This window comes from Hyla sarda, chromosome 9 (genome assembly GCF_029499605.1).
Source record: "Hyla sarda isolate aHylSar1 chromosome 9, aHylSar1.hap1, whole genome shotgun sequence".
In the NCBI taxonomy this organism is placed as follows: Eukaryota; Metazoa; Chordata; class Amphibia; order Anura; family Hylidae; genus Hyla; species Hyla sarda.
The window spans coordinates 15,678,494-15,705,241 of NC_079197.1; the positions used below are offsets into that span (position 1 = coordinate 15,678,494).

At 44.8% G+C, this 26,748-nt stretch overlaps 2 protein-coding genes across 2 annotated transcripts in view; one reads left to right on the forward strand and one right to left on the reverse strand.

Moving 5' to 3' along the window:
• Positions 1-26,748, forward strand: part of FGD1 (FYVE, RhoGEF and PH domain containing 1) — a 187,949-nt gene that overhangs the window by 110,252 nt on the left and 50,949 nt on the right. The window lies entirely within an intron of this gene.
• On the reverse strand, positions 11,619-15,796 carry ITGAV (integrin subunit alpha V). The gene has a single exon (XM_056537757.1). The coding sequence runs from the start codon at positions 15,468-15,470 to the stop codon at positions 12,375-12,377; it is 3,096 nt and encodes a 1,031-aa protein (XP_056393732.1). The 5' UTR covers positions 15,471-15,796; the 3' UTR covers positions 11,619-12,374.

A 26,748-nucleotide genomic window follows, 5' to 3' on the forward strand; every position in this document is an offset into this window, starting at 1 on the left:
TTTTGATGGCAGAAAAAAAAAGGCACATGCAGTATTTTTTCTTCCATCAGAAAAACGGAAGAAAAAACGGATACAGTAAATTTAACATTGAAGTCTATGGAAATGGATAAGCCTTTAATGTCATCCGTTTGCATCCGTTTTTTCAATCTGTTTTTTAATCCGTTTTTACTTCTGAGTACGGATCCATTATTGTCCGTTTTTTTAAAGTCTGTTTTTATTTTTGACGGAAGAAGAACGGGACGGGTCTAGACGGCTGTGTGAACGCAGCCTAATCAGAACAGGAGGGTGTCTGATATCAGTCGCTTATTATTGTACTGGAAGCTCAGAGGTTCTGCAGCAGCCGCGGTGATTTATATGGTCACAGAATTCTTTCATATTATTTAAAGGGGTACTCTGGTGGCAAACTTTTTTTTTTTTTTTTTTTTAAATCAACTGGTGCCAGAAAGTTGAACAAATTTGTAAATTACTTACATTAAAAAATCTCAATCCTTCCAGTACTTATTAGCTGCTGAATACTCCAGAGGAAGTATTATTATTTTCTTTTTGGAACACAGAGCTCTCTGCTGACATCTCTGTCCATTTTAGGAACTGTCCAGAGCAGCATATGTTTTCTATGGGGATTTTCTTCTACTCTGGACAGTTCTTAAAATGAACACAGATGTCAGCAGAGAGCACTGTGGTCATGATGTCAGCAGAGAGCTCTGGGTTCCAAAAAGAAAAGAATTTCCTCTGTAGTATTCAGCAGCTAATAAGTACTAGAAGGATTAAGATTTTTTTATAGAAGTAATTTACAAATCTGTTTAACTTTCTGGCACCAGTTGATTTAAAAAAAAAAAAAAAAAGTTTTCCACCGGAGTACCCTTTTAAGGGTGGCTTCACATCACGATTTTGACATCCGACTAGTAAATATTATTATTATTATTATTTTTTTTTGCAAAACCTAATCGTATCCATTGACTTCTATGGAGATTTTTGGTTGGGGGGAAAAATTGTAGATTACATTTTTTTTTACTCTATTTAGAAATTGTATTGAAGTCGTATCTGGTTTTTGGTCAAATAATATCTACTCAAATGGTGTTGAATCGTATTAGGGAACGCTTGGGTGTTGTAGTTTTTCAACAGCTGGAGAGCCACATGCTAGGCTCCTTTCACACTATAGAATTCTCAGTTTTAAAGAAACGTTAAAGTGACCTGTTAACAAAACCATTAAAAATGGACGTTAAACATTCGTTATTAATAACGGGCTATGACGGGTTAAAAAACGTATAATGTAAAAATCCCATAGACTATAATGATTTTGTAACGGCCGTATGGGATTTTGTAATGGCCGTTTAACATCTGATTTTAAGGGTTTACATAACGGAACATTACAACGTCTCTTTAAAACGGATGAATTTATAGTGTGAAAGGGGCTTTAAAGGTTTTTGCCGTACAGTAACATGTAAGGGAAGAGACCTATAGTCTATACATCCTCTCTATAAAACAGCGCCACCTGGTGGAAACAGGACGGCATTGTTCACACGTACAGTATGTCTGCTCTCGGGTTCTCTCTGTGTCAGTGTTTCCCAACGGGGGTGCCTCCAGCTGTTGCAAAACTACAACTTCCAGCTGTCCAGGCATGCTGGGAGTTGTAGTTTGGCAACAGCTGGAGGCACACTGGTTGTAAAACACTGCTCTATATATAAATGTATCTAGGAAAACCTCTGCCAGTGAGTCCATACTTAATTTCTGTGTTAGGCTGGCTTCACACCACAATACGGGTATGTTCACACTGAGGAATTCAGCAAATCTGCTGTCTTCTGCTTGACACGGAATTGGTGCAGAATTTGAAGAGAAATTTAAAAATGAACTTATTGTGGTGGCCCATTACGGGAGGTGTTACCCCGTATGCTTGCTGCCCTGCCCCCCACCCCCACCCCACTGCATCTGTTTATTGTAATTGTATATAATCCCTTTGTTATACATTAGATCAGTGTTTCCCAACCAGGGTGCCTACAGCTGTTGAAAAACTACAACTCCCAGCATGCCCGGACAGCCTTAGGCTGTCCGGGCATGCTGGGAGTTGTAGTTTTGCAACAGCTTGAGGCACCCTGGTTGGGAAACACTGCATTAGAGCAATAGTCCTCAACCTTTGGCTGTCCAGGCATGCTGGGAGTTGTACTTCAGCAACAGCTGGAGGCACCCTGGTTGGAAAACACTGCATTAGAGCAATAGTCCCCAACCTTTGGCTGTCCGGGCATGCTGGGAGTTGTAATTTAGCAACAGCTGGAGGCACCTTTGTTGGGAACCACTGCATTAGAACAATAGTCCCCAACCTTTGGCTGTCCGAGCATGCTGGGAGTTGTACTTTAGCAACAGCTGGAGGCACCCTGGTTGGAAAACACTGCATTAGAGCAATAGTCCCCGACCTTTGGCTGTCCAGGCATGATGGGAATTGTACTCTAGCAACAGCTGGAGGCACCTTGGTCGGAAAACACTGCATTAGAGCAATAGTCCCCAAATTTTGACTGTCCGGGCATGCTGGGAGTTGTACTTTAGCAACAGCTGGAGGCACCCTGGTTGGAAAACACTGCATTAGAGCAATAGTCCCCAACCTTTGGCTGTCCAGGCATGCTGGAAATTGTACTCTAGCAACAGCTGGAGGCACCCTGGTTGGGAAATTACTGCATTAGGTGATCAGTCGGGGTTCCTCTGATGCCTATTTAATGTGCAAGGCCCCCTTTACGTGTTTGTAGACAGGTATTTCGACCTCCTTTGTGTATTTTAATAGGGAAAAGTCAGCTGCGGAGGGGTAGACATCAGTTTTTGGTTAGAATTTTTTCTATATAGAACCCGCCTGGAGGGACTGATCCCTGGAAATAGTTTCCTAGGCCTGTAATGGTAAATAGGGCAATTTCTACAGGATAGGAAGAATGTCATTAGGACACACTGTAACGAACCCCGCGCTCTGCTAATAGCCCTAATGAGCTATGGTGACTGCGGAAGACGCCTCAGGCTACAAGACAATAAAGAGGACCCCCTGCTAGAGAGAGGAGTATGTTCATTATTATATTCTGTACTATTGATGTGTATATATATATACAAAGGAACCGCTCCGATCAAACCCTGGACATGTGCCTGGGGGGGGGGGGGTTAGTATTTGGGGTAGTAAAGGGACTTGGCTTCTATAGAAGTGCCACAGTAAGGGCCTAATAGGGCCGCAACGTGAATTTACCAATGAAAACTATCTACAACCCCTGTAAAAAATTCTGGAGTACCAACTAGGGCCCCGATCACTTAAAGGGGTACTCCCGTGGAAACCTTTTTTTTTTTTTTTTTATCAAAGTTAAACAGATTTGAATGCACCTATGTCTTGGATCTTTCTGATACTTGATGCTTTATGTGTGCACCCCGCAGGAGATATGAAGATAGGTACCAGGGTTTGACCGCACTCCAGTCCAGGTGATACATGCCCTTACAGTGCTCTCCCCCTTCTTGTCTTTTTACATATTAGATTTGTAAATCACTTCTATAAAAAAAATCTTAATCCTTCCAGTACTTTTTAGGGGCTGTATACTAAAGAGAAATCCAAAAAAGAAATGCATTTCCTCTGCTGTCATGACCACAGTGCTCTCTGCTGACCTCTGCTGTCCATTTTAGGAATTACTGTTGTAATACGGGTTTTCACCCGGACCAAAAAACGTGGTAGGCTACGGTTTTGGGTACGGGTAAAAAACTGGACAAAACTGTATAAGACGCAAAATGGACACAACCGGAAGATGCGTTTGGCATATGGTTTTCTATACGGTAACGTACGGTTTTTAACTTGAAACCGTATATGGGAACTGTATAGCAAAAACGTGGTGTGCATGCAGCCTAATACTAGATTACCCAGAAAGGCTTTACTTTGTGTGTGGGGAAAAAAAGTCAAATAAAACATTATGTCTCAAGTGTAAAGTTTATTGAAAAGTTTTTTTTACATTTTTTTTTTTTACAAACTGTCAAATATCACAGGGATCGTAACTAATATCCAGAACCGCTAGAAAACAGTCGTTCAATAAGAGAAAATAGGAAAATCAGTGCAAAATCCAGAGAAAAATGAAAATGAACAAAAACATTTCTAAAATAAAGCCTATAAAATCTGCTTTACAAGTAATAACTAACGCGGCCCAATTGCCCCCTAGCAACCAATCAGGTCACTTCTTCTTTTAGTCGGTGATAGAAGCGCAACAGATACCTTTAAAGGGGTACTCCGGTGGAAAACATTTTTTATTTTTTTATGAACTGGTGCCAGAAAGTTAAACAGATTTGTAAATGACTTCTATTAAAAAAATCTTTATCCTTCCAGTACTTTTTAGCAGCTGTATGCTACAGAGGAAATTCTTTTCTTTTTGAATTTCTTTTTTTGTCTTGTCCACAGTGCTCTCTGCTGACACTGTCAGGAACTGTCCAGAGCAGCATAGGTTGGCAATGGGGATTTTCTCCTGTTCTGGACAGTTCCTGATACGGGCATCAGGTGTCAGCAGAGAGCACTGTGGACAAGACAAAAAAGAAATTCAAAAAGAAAAGAATTTCCTCTGTAGCATACAGCTGCTAAAAAGTACTGAAAGGGTAAAGTTTTTTTTAATAGAAGTAATTTAAAAATCTGTTTAACTTTCTGGTGCCAGTTCATAAAAAAAAAAGTTTTCCACCGGAGTACCCCTTAAGGATCTATGCATACTACAGAATTTCCGCTAGAGATTTCAAAAGCAACCGATGCTGACTGAATCAGTGCTAGGACCGCACGGACATTTCCGGTCACCATAGACGGCAATGCATTTCGTTCGGTATTCCGCCGAAAGAAGAAACATGTTAATTCTTTTTCCGTATGAAGTTCAGCTCCACCGCTAAAATTCTGCTATGGGACTCTGCTGCTCCGGAATTTCTTAGCTTGGAAATTGCATAGTGTATATGGGCGCTACGAAAAATTTGCCTCAAAATGTAATATATATATATATATATATATATATATATTTACACACACACACACATATATACACACACGTTTCTTACACAGTACTTTTGTCAGTGCTCAAAAATCTCTATGATGTGGTTTAAAAAATAAAATAAAAATAATAAAAAGTGTCCATGCAGAAATATTAAAGGGGTTATCCAGGAAAAAAACTTTTTTATATATATCAACTTGCTCCAGAAAGTTAAACAGATTTGTAAATTACTTCTATTAAAAAATCTTAATCCTTCCAGTACTTATGAGCTTCTGAAGTTAAGGTTGTTCTTTTCTGTCTGAGAGTTCTCTGATGACACCTGTCTCGGTAAACGCCCAGTTTAGAAGAGGTTTGCTATGGGGATTTGCTTCTAAACTGGGCGTTTCCCGAGACAGGTGTCATCAGAGAACTCTAAGACAGAAAAGAACAACCTTAACTTCAGAAGCTCATAAGTACTGGAAGGATTAAGATTTTTTAATAGAAGTAATTTACAAATCTGTTTAACTTTCTGGAGCCAGTTGATATATATATATATATATATATATATATAAATATATATATAAAAAGTTTTTTCCTGGATAACCCCTTTAAGGGTTAGGTTCACACTACGGAATTTCCGCCTGCAAATCCGCTTTGAAATTGCAGGCAGAAATTCCGCTTACTAAAATGTATAGTATAGTGAATGGGTTTTCCGTTCACAAATTCACACTTCGGAATTTGTGGAGCGGAATTTGTGAACGGAAAATCCACTTTAACATTTCCGCCCTGAAGAATGGGGTTGCTCATTCTTCAGGCGGAAATACTCGCGGAACACATTGCAGTCTATTGGAGACTGCAGTGTCCGCACGGTCCTAGTGCCGACTGATTCAGTCGGCGACGGCCGCACTTGGAATCTCCGGGCGGAAACTTTCTGCCCGGAGATTCCGCAGTGTGAACCTAGCCATAATCCAACCGCTAGTTACTATCAATACGTGGCGCTATGCCCAATACTTCCCAGCTATGGTGCTAACAATAGACTGTTAGCGGAATCCACCTAAAATCCAAAAACAACAACCGCTGAAGGAGCCATTGTCCCTTACTGAGTGGAGTCCTTGTCGCATGTCTACGAAGACAGACTTAGTTCTAAGATAATATTAGCTCAGGACGGCTTTAAAAAGGTAAGAATTGGCTATTGTTACATATTTGCCCCAAGGTATCTGGAAAGAATTAGCTAAGTAATCCCGTAAACCAAAACAAGCCAAAAAAAATAAAAGTACGCCAAAAAATTGTCACCCAGGTCTCATGTGACTTTAGTTTTTTTTTTTGTCTGGAACGAAAGATTAATATTTATAGGCTAAATATAGTCTGGAATGGCCTCAATTTTATTGGCCTATGCCATGGTCTCCAAACTGTGGCCCTCCGGATGTTGCAAAACTACAACTCCCAGCATGCCCGGACAGCCGAAGGCTGTCCGGGCATGCTGGGAGTTGTAGTTTTGCAACATCCGGAGGGCCACAGTTTGGATACCATTGGCTTATGCCAACAGTCTGTCTATGGAGCCCAAAAAATACCCCCAAAAAAAGACAAAAAAGTGTAAAAATAAAAAAGACAAAAAAAAGTACCTATACACACATGACAGCTGTCTCGCCTTACTCCCCCATACACGTGAACGTTAATGCGTTTTAAGTGGGGCGACAAGACCACCATCAGACTCTTCCGTCTTATTGGAGTACAAAAGAATCGGGCAGTTGAAATCCAATAGAGGTGATAAGAGATGAGCGAACTTACAGTAAATTCGATTCGTCACAAACTTCTCGGCTCGGCAGTTGATGACTTATCCTGCATAAATTAGTTCAGCTTTTCGGTGCTCCGGTGGGCTGGAAAAGGTGGATACAGTCCTAAGAAAGAGTCTCCTAGGAATGTATCCACCTTTTCCAGCCCACCGGAGCACCTGAAAGCTGAACTCATTTATGCAGGATAAGTCATCAACTGCCGAGCCGAGAAGTTCGCGACGAATCGAATTTACTGTAAGTTCGCTCATCTCTAGAGGTGATGTTGAGTCAGAAGGCCTCCATATATATGAGACAGCCATGTCCCGCCAATAACGCCAAATTTGGCTAACTTTTCTAATGTATTTTGGAGCTTTTAGGCCGAAATTCGGCCTTAAAATCCCAATATACACTAATAAAGTCAACCAAAGTCGAGTGGAATTTCCACTTTGAAATTCCACTCGTAATTTCCGGTGCAGCAGATTCCCTGATTTCGTTGCACACTGCATGCGACAGCATTCCACAACTCCCTCCGGTGAAACAATTAACTTGTTATATAGGGACCGGCGAGGTCCGCACAGTCCTAGCTCCGCCAGCTCTCGGAGATTCCGTAGTGTGAATGCGCCCTAATATGTCTATTATACCTCCCCCATTACCTACCCCCCCCCCTTAACCCCACCATTACCAAGAGAATCAAATACCGACAGACCCAACATACTGCTATACTTGCTGCTCACTAGAACAGGGAGCCATGATGAATTAGAGAATTTTTATTGAAGAAAGAAAAAAAAAAAAAAGAAAAAAAAAAAAGTACCGTCATGTCAAAATATACTTCCGAAACAAGAAATGATTGTAAAAATGGCACATTCAGCTTCTTTACACAGCACATGGCTGACCTCAAAACATTGCAAAATTAGGAGACCCCGATGACACCCGTAGTTTCCTTCCTTGTTCTTCGGCTTTTGCAAGGCAAAAATGATACGTTTCGGAGGAAAATGCACGTTTCAAATACATTTTACACAGTGTGAACTTAGCCTTAGGGTACGTTCAGACGAGCGGCTTTACAGCGGATTTTACGCTGCGGATCGGCCCCTGAAGGACCCTCTGTATTCTGCCTTTACATGTGCCTGCTCGGAGCCACAATAAGCCGCTACGTGCAGACACACTGACACAATGTGCGAGTCGCCGCGCATGCGCTGTGTACTTGCACACATCGCGGTCGCTCCCCCTGCTCTATGAGCTAGGCCGAGAGTTGCAGCGATGTGCGAGTATACCGCGCGGGGACTTGCACATTGCAGTGTGTCTGCTCATATCGGCGTATTACCACTACGAGCAGGCACATGTGAAGGCAGAATACAGAGGGTCCTTCAGCGGCGGATCCGAAGCAAAATCAGCTGCAAAAATCCGCTCGTGTGAACGTACCCCTAAAGCTGTATTTACAATAGACGACCATAGTGCAGTTCTTGGGTTCTACTGAAGAAAGCTTAGACCACTAGATCAGTGGTCTTCAAACAGTGGACCTCCAGATGTTTCAAGACTACAGCTCCTAGCACGCTCGGACAGCCGTTAAACTTGCATGTGAATGTAACCTAAAAGGGGTTGTCTCAGAACAGTAACACGAGGCTGCTTTCTTCCAAAATGTACTTCAATGCAGAAGATCTGCAATACCACAGGGAGCCCGTAGACAGGTGTGGTGCTGTTTCTGGAACAAAACAGCCATGGTTTTCCAATCTGGAATAAAAGAAAAACTCCATAGTAACCCCATAAGGGTAAGTTCACCCAGCAGAATTTCCGCAATTCCGCAGAAATTCCATTCAGCAAAACAGAATTGTGTAATTCTGGCGAAACGTGTACGTACTGAGAACACAATTCAGCAGAAATTCAAGCCCCATTGATTTCAATGGGATTGCGCAAAATAGAAGACTGGTCTTCTATTGTTGCAGAAAGCCGAAAGAATTTCCACAGCGGAATTCCACGTGGAAATTCCTCTGTGCAAACATACCCCTAGGGTACGTTCAGATGAGTGGATCCGCAGCGTATTTTACGCTGCAGATGCGCCGCTGAAGGGCCCCTACAGGGGGCCTTTAGATGTGCCTACTCGGAGCAGCAATACGCCGCTACGAGCAGACATACTGCTGCGATGTGCGAATTGCTGCGCATGCCCGGTATACTCGCACACATTGCGGCCGCTCCCCCTGCTCCCTGAGCTAGGCCGAGCGCAGCCGCGATGTGCGAGTATACTGCGCATGCGCGCGACGACTCGCACATCGCAGTGTTGCCTGCTCGTAGTGGCAGATTGACGCTCCGAGCAGTAACCTGTAAAGGCAGCATACAGCGGTCCTTTAGCGGCTGATCCGCAGCATAATACGCTCTAAGGATCCGCTCGTGTGAACATACCCTTAGGCCGGGTTCACACTGAGGAATCTCTGGCCAGAATTTCTGCAGGAGATCGAACCGGCGGCACTAGGATCGCGCGGACTGCATTGCCATCCCCATAGATGTCAATGCATTTCTGAGCAGATCTCCCAAAAGATCCGTCTATGGGGACGGCAATGCAGTCCGCACTGTCCTAGTGCCGCCAGCTCGATCGCCGGCAGAAATTCTGCCCAGAGATTCCGCAGTGTGAACCCAGCCTTAGGGTCGACTCACATGGCAGAATTTCCGCTTGCAGAATTCCACCTCAAATTAAAGCCCATAGTCCCATTCACACATCTGAATTTCCACTTGCGGAATTCCGCTAGCGGAATTCCGCAAGTGGAAATTCAGAAGTGTGAATGGGAGTGCGGAATCCCATAGAAGTCTATGGGCTTTAATTTGTGGCTGAATTCCGGAAGTAGAAATTCTGCCGTGTGAATAGACCCTTAGGCAGAATTCACATTTTACATGCTGTATAGTAGCCGTACAGTAACACGTTACTTAAAAAAAAAAAATAAAAAAAAACACTATAAAAAAAAAATTACAAAAAGTTGCTGTTTATTTGCAGGGGACTTTTTCCCCTTCAATGTCTTTTGGCAGCGATAACCAGTCACACAAATGCTCCATAAATCCATCAGTAATATTTCTATTAGTTACAAAAAAAAATCTAAAAAAGTGCACTTATTATTTTATAGAGGTGTTCTCCCAGTTATCATGTAATTTTTTTTAGTAGTATAAAAACGAAGAGCTAAATCTTTGTTGGCATTGTCAAGCAATATATAAAATCCTAATAATGAGTATAATAAGACCGTGTATAGTATATATTAGAAGGGAAATTAAATAGGATTGTGTGTTATCCGTGGCTGAATAAAGCAGTGTTCTCTAATAGATCTCCGTCATGCACATGGTAAGCGGTGTGCACGAACCTTTATGGTACATGGAGACCCTATGGCCCCACAATACAGTGTGAACCGTCGGGGGGTCTCCATACAGCACTGTATTACATATTCTGTACTAGAAGAAATTGAAGACTTAGGAAAGTACAGTAGGTGGCCATAGACATCTGAGGGTGCTGTAATAGGTCGTGTGCAGGAGCCCTGAAGCTAGTGCAACGGATCCACCATAGAGAATGACCAAGTACCTACTTCAGGAACCAAAATCTACAATTCATCCATGAAGCACGGCGCTGCCTAAAGGTGACCGTACTTAAAGGGGTTATCCAGGAAAAAACTTATATATCTCAACTGGCTCCAGAAAGTTAAAGGAGTAGTCCAGTGGTGACTCAGTGGTGAACAACTTATCCCCTGTCTTAAGGATAGGGGATAAGTTGCAGATCGCGGGGGGGTCCGACCGCTGGGGCCCCCTGCGATCTCCTGTACGGAGCCCCGACAGCCCGCGGGAAGGGGGCGTGTCGACCTCCGCACGAAGCGGCGGCCGACACACCCCCTCAATACAACTCTATGGCAGAGCCGAAGCGCTGCCTTCGGCAATCTCCGGCTCTGCCATTGAGATGTATTGAGGGGGGCGTGTCGGCCGCCGCTTCATACGGGGGTCGACACCCGCTATCTGGCCGGAGAGCCGGTGCCCCGTACAGAGAGATCGCAGGGGGCCCCAGCGGTCGGACCCCCTGCGATCTCAATCTTGTCCCCTATCCTTAGGATAGGGGATAAGTTTTTCACCACTGGATCACCCCTTTAAACAGATTTGTAAATGACTTCTATTAAAAAATCTTAATCCTTTCAGCACTTATGAGCTGCTGAAGTTGAGTTGTTCTTTTCTGTCTTAGTGCTCTCTGATGACACCTGTCTCGGGAACTGTCCAGAGTAGAAGTAAATCCCCATAGCAAACCTCTTCTACTCTGTGCAGTTCCCGAGACAAGCAGAGATGTAAGCACTGTTGCCAGACAGAAAAGAACAACTCAACTTCAGCAGCTGATAATTATTGGAAGGATTAAGATTTTTTTAATAGAAGTCATTTACAAATCTGTTTAACTTTCTGGCACCAATAAAAAAAAAAAAAAAGTTTTCTAGTGGAGTACCCCTTTAAGCTTTGCCCCCTTCCCGTCCTAAGACCATCTAAAAAACAAAAATTTTGGCCAAAACTGATGCAGAATCAAAAAGTTATCTGTGAGGTAAATATTTTGGGTTGATACAATTACAGATCACACCCACTAATAGAAACTATTCCAAGTATGTCAAAAATGTATCCCAGTGTTTCTGGCACATGGAAAAGCTAATGCAACTTAAAGGTGTACTCTGTCGAAAAGCATCTTTTCCCCTATCCAAAGGATATGGGATAAGATGTCTGATCGCGGGGGTCCCCACGATCTTCCGCAAAGCACCCGGTCACCCGAGCAAACTCCGCTTTGTGCCAAGTGACTGGCTACTACAGCCGCCAAGCCCCCTCCATTCATGTCTATGGGAGGAGGCGTGACGGCTACTACGTAGCCGTCACGCCTCCTCCCATAGACATGAATGGAGGGGGCGTGGCGTAATACCGCCAACACGGAAGCTCCAAGCTTTCGCGTTCCGGATGCCGCAGCTGCCGGCCCGGAGATCCTTTGACTAGGGAATAGAATGTTTTTCTGCAGAGTACCACTTTAACGATACCAGTTTCCATATGTTCTCCTAGTGAGACCTTCACCTCTCTACACTTCCACCCACACTGCTGTACGCATGCTACGTGATCTCCATTTAAACAAAGAAATCTGCATAGTGAATAAAGCAAAATAGGCATAAAACATAACGACATCGGTATATTCCCCAGGAGGGCCACGTTACCCTCAGCCATGAGGATGCAAATGGAACCAATGCGAGAACCCCTAAAGGAATTAAACATGTCACAATTCATCTATATACACTTTGTAACATTTGAAATGTATACGTTTTCATGACCTAAATAATATTTTTTGGTCAGATACCAGGGCTCATTGAGATACGTAGGATCTCATTTAACATTCTACCAAATATTAGGGATGCATCCACCTATGGATAACCTATATTTCACCTTCATATATAAAAGTGGCCCTGTTCTAAACGTGGTTGGATCAGCCATGATGAGAAGCAATATTCATTAGATCGGAGCCTATTTACAGTCTAGGATCCACCACCGTAAAAAAAAGCTACCTACTCAATATATTCTTCAGTCCCGAATTGGTTCGCTACGTTGGTCTATCCATTAAAATGTTCCCATGATGTCGTGTCAGCTTGGAACTAAACATCAGTCCTGAAGAAGAGGAACGATGGCCTCATGCGTCTGTGGCTACCTCGCCATTTTCTTGAGGCTGAAGCTGTTCTCTCTCGGTTTCCTCCTGAGGAGGACGTACACGTTTGAAGAACCCGAGCTTATACATTATAAAGACCATCAGAGCCAAAAGCAGCAAACCTGATAATACTGCAAGTACTATGACCCAGATGGGCACGGGGGCCCCGGATGACTGGTTAACCCATAGAATGTTAGTAGTGACCTCCGTAGAATTGTTTATATCAGGAAGGTTCATGTTTTTATATGGGAATTCCAAGACCTGGAATGTGGCAGAGGACTTTAGGGAGTAGGAATGATTTTGGTTCTCGCTGTTCATAAAGGTTGGTGTCCATAGTCTTGATCGGATGTAGAGAATTGCACTTTTTCCTTTTTCGACACGTTCCACGTGACACTCGATCTTAAGACACTGGGCTGTTCCACACCTTAGGGTCTGTACGTCTCCATCCACCTGTGGAAGATCTCTGCGATTACGTTCATTACGGGTGACATTTTTAAGGTCATCTGCCAAGGAACTGGATGGTGGGAGGTTGAGGGGGTTAATAACAACATCAGACGTACAGTTCATTGGACCATCGATTTCGTACTGAATAATGTAGAGTAAGGTTTTGCTTTGGTACTTGTAAGGCCACTGGATATTAAGGATTGCTTTGCTGAACGTGCTAGGTCCATTGTTTCGAAGTTCGAAGATATGTTGGACAAGTGGGCCAACGTCTTCTTCTGTTGTTGGGTTTTCTTTGGGTTCCCAGTTGGCAATCGGTAGAAAAACTTCAGTGGGAGTAGAGACCCCTCTTATTTCAACTGCTGCCAACACGGCCAGCGCTATCTGCAGGGATTTTTTGGCACTGGTATTGTTGTATTGGTTTGAGCTTTGTATCTGGAGATCAAAGTTGACAGTGGCATCCATCTCATTCAGCTGATGAACACTGAAGAGAAGGGCCGCTACCACCCTTGTGCCGGCCTTCATGGGGTTTCCGAGATCACATACAACAAGTCTCGTCTGATTCTCTGTCTTGAATGCGCAGGATAACCTTGACAAGGATTCATTCTTTCGGACAACCCCAATAAAATCCGCTTGGGCTGGGATATGGACAAAAAGTTCAGCCTCGTAGGCCCCTTCGCCTTGGTTCTGGGCATCTACCAGCAGGGTCAGCGGGCTGTCATCTCCAATATACAGTTGTTTCTGCTCACTTTCTACAGACAGAATCAGGTTTGGCTTGCAGATGTTGTCCTCGCCGCAGTCCAGCAGGATGTGGGCCTGTTTAGTGAGGTTGGCAGGGGTAAATTGATTTAATATTGGCATTAGTCCAGATGAATCAGCGGCCGCCTTGTAATCCATTTGGTAATCCATAAAGACGGTGATAGGTGTAAGCTTGTCTCGGAATTCGCTCTCATCCCGTAAATATGCCTTTAATTCTTCACAACGCATGACACCCCCATTTACTACAGTCATGTCCTTAGAATGGGTGGGCTGCCTTGTGTGGAGAAACAGCGCCCGCCTCACTGCACCCTTTTGCTTAAGCTTATCAAGTAAGAGTTCTACCTTAAATGCCAGGTTTTGGGGTAAATTGCCTTTGCTACTGGCTTTCAGGCAGAATTTGACATCGAAGCAGGAGACTTGAACTCCACTAGGAAGGCTACATGTCTTACTATCGGGATTTAGGAGTGATGGGTTCACTTCCAATACTGCATTGACGGTAATAACAGGCCTAGACCTGTAGAGTATGGCCTTATCAGCCCCAAAGGCACCAATCACCAGGTCTAGGTAACCATTCTCGTCAACATCGGTGGCTCCTTTCAGCGAGTAGCCAAAGCTGGCTGGCATGGTTTTAGATGCCCACTGACCTTCCAGAACCTGAGATGGTGTTGTGCTAATTCCAGAGCTCCTGCCATTGTAGATGTAGACTTGGCCCCTTTTAGTTTCTCCTGCGTAAGGAGCACCAATTGCAATGTCATTGAAACCATCTTGATCTAAGTCACCCAGGGGGGCAATAGAACTACCGAACCTTGAAAACAGATCAAATCCTGTCAATTTGGTCAACATCTGAAGGCCAGATTTGCTTTGCTGAGTGTAAACAGTCACCTGCCCGACTTCCTGAAGCTTGCCATCTGAACCTCGGTCCATAAAAAGAGGGGCGCCAACAAATAAGTCCACCAGACCATCTCCGTTTATATCGGTGGTGGCAACCGAATAACCAAAGTAGGCCGCCATCTGTTCGCCTGTGAAATTGTACAGTGACGTCATAACTTGCCCGTCATAAATGGACACCATTCCTAGTGTTCTTGCGGCTCTGGGAACCCCTGACACAAAGTCATCAACATTGTCTCCGTTAAAGTCCCCGACTGTCACCGAGTAACCCAAGTAGCTGTCGTCGTACTGGGGGCTGGCGGCACGTGTGGCCAGTTGATTGGCATAGGTAGTGCTGTAGATTTTGGGATCGTAGCTCTTTACGATATCCTCCACTTTGTCAGAAATTATTTGCCCCTGCCAGTAAAAGCTTCCAGGCCCACCCAGCAGCACCCGGTCGGCATTAGTAAAATCCACGCTGAATCCGCCCTGGCAGAAGCCTTGTTCCTGGGCATCGTGCTTGGCGTTGGACCTGCAGGGCGCATATTCTACTATGGTTTCTCCATCTTTTAAGTAACAAGTCCCAACAGGTTCCCTCTCCTGCTTCCTCTGCTGGGTCCTCCAGTGGTACAGGGGGGCACAGGCCAGGATTTTGTCGTCTTTCGCCCTCAGGGATGCCCCGAACCACTGGTTGGACTTGAATTCTATGGGGTCGTTGACGTTATAGTATCGGTTACCGGTGGAGTCGAAGACAATGGATTGGCACTTGGCATTCCTCCAGTCGCACTTCTGCACGTCTCCACCTTGGGTGATGTCAGGCTGGGACGTGTTGGCTCTGGGGGCCCCAATGAGCAGGAATGAAGAGCTGGGATTGGGGAGGAAGAAGTCCACAGCGAAGCCGAAGTAGCTGCCCTCAGGGCCGGAGTGCACAACGGGGCTGTCGGAGTCCAGATTGAAGCCGGAGGAGCCGGACAGCAGCAGCTGCAGGAGGAGGAGGAGGGCGGCGGCGCCCATGGTGCTCGGGCTGCGTCCGCGGTTCTGGATCGGGTCCGCGGTTCTGGGTCGGGGGTTCTGGGTCGGGTCCGCGGTTCTGGGTCGGGGGTTCTGGGTCGGGTCCGCGGTTCTGGGTCGGGGGTTCTGTGTCGGGTCCGCGGTTCTGGGTCGGGTCCGCGGTTCTGGGTCGGGGGTTCTGGGTCGGGTCCGCGGTTCTGGGTCGGGGGTTCTGTGCAGCGCTCCTGTAGAGACTCACTCCCCGATGCAGCCCAGCCCCGGTCTGGACAGAGGATAAACTTCCGCCGATCCCTGGGACTTTCCTTGTTTTCTGATCAGACGGGCTGGGGGCAGGCGGGAGGCCGGGCCAGGACGCGAGTCATCCCGGGAGGGCGTGGATTGGGACCGCGTCCGGTCCCGAGCAAGGCAATGGAGAGGGGGGGGGGTTAATGTGGGAGCACCAGGCAACGACAGGGTTAATAAATCCCCGCCCGGTGAAAGGTTCCAGGACAGACGGCTGTAGTGATTTGAGGGGACGTCCTGGAGTGACGGGGGTTAATAGAGGGGAGGGCTGCAGCAATGAAAGGGTCATGATCAGGGAGAAAGGGTTAAAGCAGTATAAAAAAAAAAAATAGAGGTAGAGGGGGCTGCAAGGGTTAAATCAGGCAGTGTCAGGGAAATGAGATGGAAGAGGGTTTACAAACCGTGGACCTCCAGCCATTGCAAAACTACAACTCCCAGCATGCCGGGACAGCCGTTGGCTGTCCCGGCATGCTGGGAGTTGTAGTTTTGCCACTGCTGGTTCTCCACAGTTTGGGGACCACTGAACTAGGCAGTGCCCAGTAGTATAAGCAGCGAGAGGAGTTACAAGGGTTAAATCAGGCAGTGTCAGGGTTATGAACCAAAAGTGGGGGCTGCAAGGGTTAAATAAGTTTATCATGCAATAACGGGGTTAGCTGAGGGGTGGGGCAAGGACAGGGTTAATAGAGCAGGGGTGTTAAAAAGGAGAGGGGGCTGCAAATGGTTAAATTGGACAATGGCAGAGATATGAGAAGGGAGAGAGGCTTCAAGGGCTAAACCAGGCAGTTCCACAGATATGAGATGGGAGAAGGGGCTGCAAGGGTTAAACCAGACCCTTTGTCTCCAAACCGTGGACCTCCAGCCATTGCAAAACCATTGCTCCCATGCTGCGAAATTGTAGTTTGGCAATTGCTGGAGGCGCACAGTGTAAAGACCACTGAACTAGACACTGCCCAGTAGTATGAGCAAGCAGAGGGGGCTAAAGGGTTAAACCAGGCAGTGTCATCGATATGAGATGGGGAAAAGCAGCTACAAGGGTTAAACCAGGCAGTGTTACGGATATTAGAGGGGACCACAAGGGTTAAACCAGGTAGTGTAAGAGATATTAGATGAGAGAGGGGACCACAAGGGTTAAACCTGGCAGTGTAAGGGATGGGAGAGGGGACTACAAGGGTTAAAGCAGGTAGTGTAAGGGATATGAGATGGGAGAGGGGACTACAAGGGTTAAATCAGGTAGTGTAAGGGATATGAGATGGGAGAGGGGACTACAAGGGTTAAATCAGGCAGTGTAAGGGATATGAGATGGGAGAGGGGACTACAAGGGTTAAACCAGGTAGTATAAGAGATATAAGATGGGAGAGGGGACCACAAGGGTTAAATCAGGCAGTGCCAGGGAGTGCTTGTTGGCACATTACAGGGCTGGACACTAATTCCTTTACCCTAATCCTATTGCTCCTGATTATAGAGCCTGCAGCCCCCTCCCCTCCCCCCACCATGTGACACATATGTCTCTCATTGTGGGTGACACCAATATTACACATATGTCTCTCATTTGCAGGAAGTGACGTCCTGAGAATTTGCTGCTCAGTGCTGCATTGGAAGGGTTAAGTGGGGGGGGGGGGGGTAATCTGCTGCCTGTCTGCACTGGTTCCATGACTGTCCTGCATTCTCTGCATAAAGTAAACAGCTTCTCCTCCGCTCTCCTTATAAGGAGCCTCCCCGCTGATGACCATGGACTCCAGTCCAGGCCGGCCCACAGATTTTATTGTGCCATAAACGCCTGGAATTGGCTCCCAGCCTGCAGAGCTGACACTTCACAAATCGTCTATTGCTAGGAAAGCTGGGTGACAACCGATGTGGGTTAAATACCTACCACCCAGCTTTTCCAGACTTGCTGAGCATATCTTCTAGTGTAGCAGACATGCAGCCGCCTCTCACATAGTGCTGGTTTTCCCTCAGATAAAACAATCCAACTTTTATAACCCAAGTCAACTCAATAAGACGCAGGTATTCAGTGTCAGGTTTTTTGTTGGGGGGGGGGGGGGGGGATTGCGTGCCACTTGGGGGTTTCCCCATTCCTAGCATGAACCAGTGTTCAGGGAAATGGTGTATAAAGCTGGAAAATCCCCCAGTGGGAAGAACCATGTCAGCCATGATGACTACTGTTTCCCAACCAGGGTTCCTCCCGTTGGAGCAGAACTACAACTCCCAGCCTTCAGCTGTCCGGGCATGCTGGGAGTTGTAGTTTTTTACCAGTTGGGGGCACCATGGTTTGGAAACACTGACCTAGTCATTATTGCAGGGCTCTATTGGACATTTATCTATATGGAGATATTTCTATAAAACCTGGTACACGTTACTTATATGTCAACTAAAATATGGTAAAGTGAAATCAACCTTAAAGGGGTACTCCACTGGAAAACATTTTTTAAATCAACTGGTGCCAGAAAGTTAAACAGATTTGTAAATTACTTCTATTTAAAAATCTTAATCGTTCCAGTACTTATCAGCTGCTGTATGCTCCACAGGAAGTTCTTATCTTTTTGAATTTCCTTTCTGTCTGACCACAGTGCTCTCTGCTGACACCTCTGAGAGGTTTGCTATGGGGATTTGCTCCTACTTGAGGTGTCAGCAGAGAGCACTGTGGTCAGACAGAAAGGAAATTCAATAAGAAAAAAACTTCCTGTGGAGCATACAGCAGCTGAGAAGTACTGGAAGGATTAAGATTTTTTAATAGAAGTAATTTACAAATCTGTTTAACTTTCTGGCACCAGTTGAGTAAAAAAAAATTTTTCAGCAGAGTACCCCTTTAAACATCGTGCCGACTGTCTGGTAGGTGCAGAGTATAGTTAGTGCTGGGACAGGATACAAGGTTGAGATAGAGGGTCAGGATATGAAGTAGGGAAATTAGAATGGAATATGAGGACGGGATATGAGGATGAGATAACATAAGATATCGGGATATGAGGATGGTACAGTATATAAGGTCGGGATATGAGGACGAGATATGATGTCGGGATATGAGGATGGTATATGAGGACAGGATATGAGGATGGTACAGTACATGAGGTCAGGATATGAGGTCGGTATATGAGATCGGGATATGAGGATGGGATATGAGGTCAGGACATGAGGTCGGTATATGAGGTCAGGACATGAGGATGGGATATGAGGTCAGGATATGAGGACGGTATATGAGGTCAGGACATGAGGATGGGATATGAGGTCAGGATATGAGGACGGTATATGAGGTCAGGACATGAGGATGGGATATGAGGTCAGGATATGAGGACGGTATATGAGGTCAGGATATGAGGACGGTATATGAGGTCAGGATATGAGGATGGTATATGAGAATGGGATATGAGGACGGGATATGAGGTCAGGATATGAGGACGGGATATGAGGTCAGGATATGAGGACATTGTTGCTTTTCCTCTAGGTCAGGATATGAGGTCGGGATACGAGGACATTTTTGCTTTTCCTCTACCACTAGGCTTAGGTCAGGAGACCGGGTAACGCCAGATACTCTGCTAGTGTGTAATATTAATGAGCCCCAATGTTGTAGCCCATTGCAAGACAATAGGGAAATGTATTAATGGTTTTATCCTGGTTTTTGGTGTTTAATTGTCGCACATTTTGAGCCATGGGTGACGTATGCAAAAATTCTGCAACCTTTACACGTCCGTTCTTTTTCAATGAGCCGTGCGGATGAAGTTCAGAGGGCTTTCACTTTTGCAGTGGTAGCTGCTGCACATTGAATCACTCGCTCTAGTGAAGAGATCTACACTATTTAGCTATTTATGAAGAACTTGCGCCTTTTTGATACATTTTGGGGAGGTGCACCTGACGTACACGTAGGCAAAGGGCAGGAAAAAAAATAACTTGATTTACACAATGGTGAATTCCCCCTTATGGCAGGAGCCAAACATTGTACAGACACAACCCGTATGTATCCTGGAGCCATATATACATTGTGCACCTGAATCCTACTACCCTGCATGACTATACTTGTAGACAATTTTCGGCTGCTTGTTTTTTGGGAATCCTATCATTATTTGTGGACTTATGTAAGGTCTGTGTTTCTGTCTGTTGTTTGGGGAGAATGGGGGTCATTTCCGGAGTAAGCGCTATTGCTCCCACTAAAGCAGCAATTCCGAAAGTGTGGCACTCCGACCTACTGTATCTGGAGGTCCACGGTTTGAAGACCACCGGACTAGAGGCAGAAAGATCAATTTGGGGCTCAGATCCCACCTATCAAGCTTATTGGGACAGTGACATTTCTTTTAGAAACAGCGCCACTTCCGTGTGAAGGTTGTGCCCGGTATTGCAGCTGGTGCCAGAAAGTTAAACAGATTTGTAAATCACTTCTATTAAAAAATCTTAATCCTTACAGTACTTTTAGGGGCTGTATACTAATGAGAAATCCAAAAAGAAATGCATTTCCTGTGATGTCCTGACCACAGTGCTCTCTGCTGACCTCTGCTGTCCATTTTAGGAACTGTCCAGAGCAGCATATGTTTGCTATGGGGATTTTCTCCAGTTCCTAAAATGGACAGCAGAGGTCAGCAGAGAGCACTGTGGTCAGGACATCACAGGAAATGCATTTCTTTTTTGGATTTCTCTTTAGTATACAGCTTCTAAAAAGTACTGGAAGGATTAAGATTTATTAATAGAAGTGATTTACAAATCTGTTTAACTTTCTGGCACCAGTTGATTTATAAAAAAAAAGTTTTCCACGGTAGTACCCCTTTAAGGGTCTATTCACACGTACAGTATTCTGCGCAGATTTGATGAACAAGGATTTCAAGTCATTCAGTTTACATTTAAATCTGCAGCAGAAAATCCTGTGCATCAAATCTGCACAGAATACTCTACGTGTGAATAGACCCTAAAGGGGTACTCCACTGGGAAAAAAAAAAAAGTTAAATCAACTGTTGCCAGAAAATTTAACAGATTTGTAAATTATTTCTATTAAAAAATCTAAACCCTTCCAGTACTTATCAGCTTCTCTATGATCCACAGGAATTTTTTTCTTTCCTTTCTGCCTGACCACAATGCTCTCTGCTGACACCTCTGTCCATGTCAGGAACTGTCCAGAGCAGGAGAGGTTTGCTATGGGGATTTTCATCCTGCTCTGGACAGTTCCTAAAATGGACAGAGGTGTCAGCAGAGAGCACTGTGGTCCGACAGAAAGGAAAGAACAAGAAGAAGAAAAGAACTTCCTGTGGATCATAACAGCAGCTGATAAGTACTGGAAGGATTAAGATTACTTTAATAGAAGTAATATACAAATCTGTTTAGATTTCTGGCACCAGTTGATTTAAACAAAAATGTTCTCCAGTGGAGTACCCCTTTAAGTATATGTGTGGCGGACTGTATCTGCACAGTACAGGTTAATACCGGCAGGTTGCTAGGTGTGAAGGAAGGATAGTCCTAGTTTCTTAGGTGTCCGCGGTGAGGAAGCGTGCGTCACATACAGCTGTCTGACAGGTAATGGGCTAGGAATGCAAGGCTGTCCCTCCCTATCCCGGCTCTCCCTCCCTTTTCTTCTATCATCTAGATCAGTGTGTCCCAACCAGTGTGCCTCCAGCTGTTGCAAAACTACAACTCCCAGCATGCCCGGACAGCCGAAGGCTGTCCGGGCATGCTGGGAGTTGTAGTTTTGCAACAGCTGGAGGCACACTGGTTGGGACACACTGATCTAGAGACCAGGCTATACTATACATTTAGTGATATGTGCCCCATTGTATCACCATTCATGGAGGTAATTATACACGCATGCTGGGACACGTATTTATTTGCGCCATTACCTTGTCAGACACACGTCCGCCTATACCCATAGGCTGTACACATGAAGATGATGGGGGGAGAGTCATCAAAACCCGTCCAAAGGAAAAGTTGCTGAGTTGCCCATAGCAACCAATCAGATGGCTTCTTTAATTTCTGCCCATAGCAACCAATCAGATGGCTTCTTTTAATTTCATTTCTCAAAAATGAAAGAAGCGATCTGATTGGTTGCTATGGGCAACTCAGCAACTTTTCTTCTAGACAGGTTTTGATAAATCTCCTCCGATGGCTCCAGTCAGACAGACGCGCCATAATGATTAGTCGGCCATATACGTGGATGGTTTACTGTGAAGGAACAGGGAGAAAAAAATGTTTTCCCATGATCAGCGTGTACACACAATAGTCACGATAAGGAGCGTGTACACATAATAGTCACGATAAGGAGCGTGTACACACAATAGTCACGATAAGGAGCGTGTACACACAATAGTCACGATAAGGAGCGTGTACACACAATAGTCACGATAAGGAGCGTGTACACACAATAGTCACGATAAGGAGCGTGTACACACAATAGTCACGATAAGGAGCGTGTACACACAATAGTCACGATAAGGAGCGTGTACACACAATAGTCACGATAAGGAGCGTGTACACACAATAGTCCCGATAAGGAGCGTGTACACACAATAGTCACGATAAGGAGCGTGTACACACAATAGTCACGATAAGGAGCGTGTACACACAATAGTCACGATAAGGAGCGTGTACACACAATAGTCACTATGAGGAGCGTGTACACACAATAGTCACGGTAAGGAGCGTGTACACACAATAGTCACGACAAGGAGCGTGTACACACAATAGTCACGATAAGGAGCGTGTACACACAATAGTCACGATAAGGAGCGTGTACACACAATAGTCACGATAAGGAGCGTGTACACACAATAGTCACGATAAGGAGCGTGTACACACAATAGTCACGATAAGGAGCGTGTACACACAATAGTCACGATAAGGAGCGTGTTCACACAATAGTCACGATAAGGAGCGTGTACACACAATAGTCACGATAAGGAGCGTATACACACAATAGTCACGATAAGGAGCGTGTACACACAATAGTCACGATAAGGAGCGTGTACACACAATAGTCACGATAAGGAGCGTGTACACACAATAGTCACGATAAGGAGCGTGTACACACAATAGTCACTATGAGGAGCGTGTACACACAATAGTCACGGTAAGGAGCGTGTACACACAATAGTCACGACAAGGAGCGTGTACACACAATAGTCACGATAAGGAGCGTGTACACACAAAAATCACGATAAGCAGCGTGTACACACGATAGTCACGATAAGCAGCGTGTACACACGATAGTCACGATAAGGAGTGTGTACACACAATAGTCACGATAAGGAGCGTGTACACACAATAGTCACGATAAGGAGCGTGTACACACAATAGTCACGATAAGGAGCGTGTACACACAATAGTCACGATAAGGAGCGTGTACACACAATAGTCACGATAAGGAGCATGTACACACAATAGTCACGATAAGGAGCGTGTACACACAATAGTCACGATAAGGAGCGTGTACACACAATAGTCACTATGAGGAGCGTGTACACACAATAGTCACGGTAAGGAGCGTGTACACACAATAGTCACGACAAGGAGCGTGTACACACAATAGTCACGATAAGGAGCGTGTACACACAAAAGTCACGATAAGCAGCGTGTACACACGATAGTCACTATAAGGAGCGTGTACACACGATAGTCACGATAAGGAGTGTGTACACACAATAGTCACGATAAGGAGCGTGTACACACAATAGTCACGATAAGGAGCGTGTACACACAATAGTCACGATAAGGAGCGTGTACACACAAAAGTCACAATAAGCAGCGTGTACACACCATAGTCACGATAAGGAGCGTGTACACACGATAGTCACGATAAGGAGTGTGTACACACAATAGTCACGATAAGGAGCGTGTACACACAATAGTCACGATAAGGACCCCTTCAAAGTGGATTTTCTTAGCGTATTTCGCTGTGGATCCGCCGCTGAAGGACCTCTGTATGCTGCCTTTACATGTGCCTGCTCTGAGCGGTAAAAAAAGCCGCTACGAGCAGACACACTGCGATGTGCGAGTCGCCTCGCGCATGCGCAGTATCCTCGCACATCGCGGCAGCTCTCGGCCTAGCTCATTGAGCAGGGGGAGCGGCCGCGATGTGTGCGAGTACACCCGCGCATGCGGGGAGACTTGCACATCTTTTCAGTGTGTCTGCACGTAGCGGCGTATTGCCACTCCGAACAGGCACATGTAAAGCCAGCATATAGGGGTCCTTCAGTGGCGGATCCGCATCGAAATACGCTGGGAAAATCCGCTCGTCTGAACGTACCCAAATACACTATTTTTTTTTTTTTTTTTTTTGTCTTGATACCATGTTCACTGGGTGAAATCTATCAGAAAAATTCAGTTTTTCGGAAAATGTTTTCAATTGAATTTTGCTGCACGGTGGAAACGCTTGCTGCAAAAATTCAGATTCCGGCCTCTGCAGAAAGAATCAACATATCAATTCTTTCTGCTTGGAAATCTACCCGGAAATGCCTTGCCGCTGTCTGCAGGATGTACACTGAAAATTGAAAAAAATAAAAATAAATGTTTTTTTAAATTTTCGGTGTACATCCTGCAGACAGCGGCATAGAAATGAATGGAGTGCGTGCTGTCTACCGGTAGACATGCTCTCCTCACTGAGAGCGCCAGGGTCCCATCCCGGAGATTGTGGGGACCCCATTTTTTTTCTTTTACCGAAGTAAAGGGAATATGGCCCAGATTTATCAAACTGTGTAATAGAAAAAATAGAGTGATTTTTTCCACAACAACCAATCACAGCTCAGCTAACGGGCTGTGGTAAAGTGAAAGCTGCGCTGTGATTGGTTGCTGTTGGAAAATCCCTCTATTTTTTCTCTCATACAGTTTAATAAATCTGGGCTTATTCGCTCAGAAAATTACCTATTGTTTAAAATAAAATTCTTAAATTAAAAACTTCTTTTTGGATTGAAATTTTTGATGATGTTTTTCTAATTTTCTACTATCTATATTAGAAAATCATTCTGAAGTTTTGCGGTATTTTCTGTCTGGCCACAAGGTCTAAAACTAAGCTGAGACTTCCTGTTCTGTCTGTGATGATGATGAGGAGGCTTCTGGAAAGTGATCTGCACAGAATTAGGGTACGTTCACACGAGCGGATTTTTTTGAAGGTTTTCCGCTGCGCATTTGAAAGTGGGTGGGCTCTTCTCGGCTGTCCCCAGCAGATTTTCCGCGTTGGAATTTACGCTGCGGAAAATCCGCCGCAGTCCCTACTGACTTTAATGGGGCTTGCGGAAAATCTGCTGCGGACAGCCGAGAAGAGCCCGCCCACTTTCAAATGCGCAGCGGAAAACCTGCAAAAAAATCCGCTCGTGTGAACGTACCCAAATACTGTTAATCCTTTTCCTCCCCATGATGGAAAGGGTACATTCTTGCATCGGGTAATTTCCCGTCACAGGACGTACCGATAGGTCCTGCCAATATCCTACAGTGCTTGCTGCTAAAGATTGGCAGCAGGAGCCGACTGCCAAGACTCGGGCTATGTTCACACATCTGGAATGTCCGCACAGAGAATCTCCGTGCGGACATTCCGCAGACTGTGGGCACGGGCATAATATGCCGTCCTATGCGCCATCTTATAGACGGCAATGCATTCCATGCGGATTCCGCAGAAAGAATGGACAGGTTCATTCTTTCTGCAGACACGGAAATCGGATCTAATACAATGGGACTCTGCTGCTGCGGAATCTCTGGCGGAATTCTGCCCGGAAATTCCAGACGTGTGAACATGGCCTAAGGGTGCATTCACACTACGATTTTGTGATACGGTCGCTCATTTTTTAACTGTGTCAGTTTTATTGCAGAACTGGAAACCACGGCAAACCACGGGTTCCAGTCCGGCAACAAAACCAGATACGGTGCAAAAATGAGCCGACCAAAGTCACTATCTGACTCCAGACGGCTTATTTAAATGAATGGGATGCGGTGCAAGTCCCATATGGCGGTTGACAATGGTAGTGTGAATGTAAAACATATAAAGTGTAAAAAAATAAATAAATCCCCCTTTCCCAATAAAGCCCTATATTTTCACACAAAAAAAAGTGTAAAAACCTATACCTAATAGTTATTGCCAAATTGTTCATAGCAACCTATTTAAGAAAACAATAATGTTATTTATCCCGCACGGTAAACACTAAACCATTTTTTTTTTAAGAAATGCAAATTTTGGTCACCTTGCCTCCAAAAATAGTGGAATAAAAATGAATAAAAGGTAGCAAGTACAGCAGAAATGAGACCAATAAAAAGTACAGCTCGTCTAAAAATAAGCCCTCACACAACTCGGTCAGAAAATGGGACACAAAAGGATTTTAATTGGAAAAAGGAAAAAAAAAAACTACAAAAACCTACCGTCATAATCGCAGAGACCCACAGAATAACGCTAACATCATTTATGGCGTTCATCGCACAATGAACGCCATTAACACCATGTAGAGAATTTTAAATCTAGAAAAATGCAATATTTTGGATTGTTCCGCAAAAACCGCTGCATTCAAGTACAAAAATTTACCACTAATATAAAGTACAATACGTCACAAATAAAAAATCTCAGAATTGCTTGGATCAGTAAAAGCATTCCAAAGTTATTACCACATGTCAAGTTTGAAAAAAATGGGGCCCGGTCATTAACGCAAAAACAACACTGCCTCATTAAAGGGGTACTCCGATGGAAAACATTTTTTTTTTTTTAAATCAACTGGTGCCAGAAAGTTAAGCAGATTTGTCAATTACTTCTATTAAAAAATCTTTACCCTTCCAGTACTTTTTAGCAGCTGTATGCTACAGAGGAAATTCTTTTCTTTTTGAATTTCTTTTTTGTCTTGTCTGCTGCTGACACCTTATGCCTGTAATAGGAACTGTCCAGAGCAGGAGAAAATCCCCATTGCAAACCTATGCTGCTCTGAACAGTTCCTGACATGGACAGAGGTGTCAGCAGAGAGCACTGTGGTCAGGCAGAAAGGAAATAAAAAAGCAGAGAGCACTGTGGACAAAGCAGAGAGCACTGTGGACAAGACAAAAAAGAAATTCAAAAAGGAAA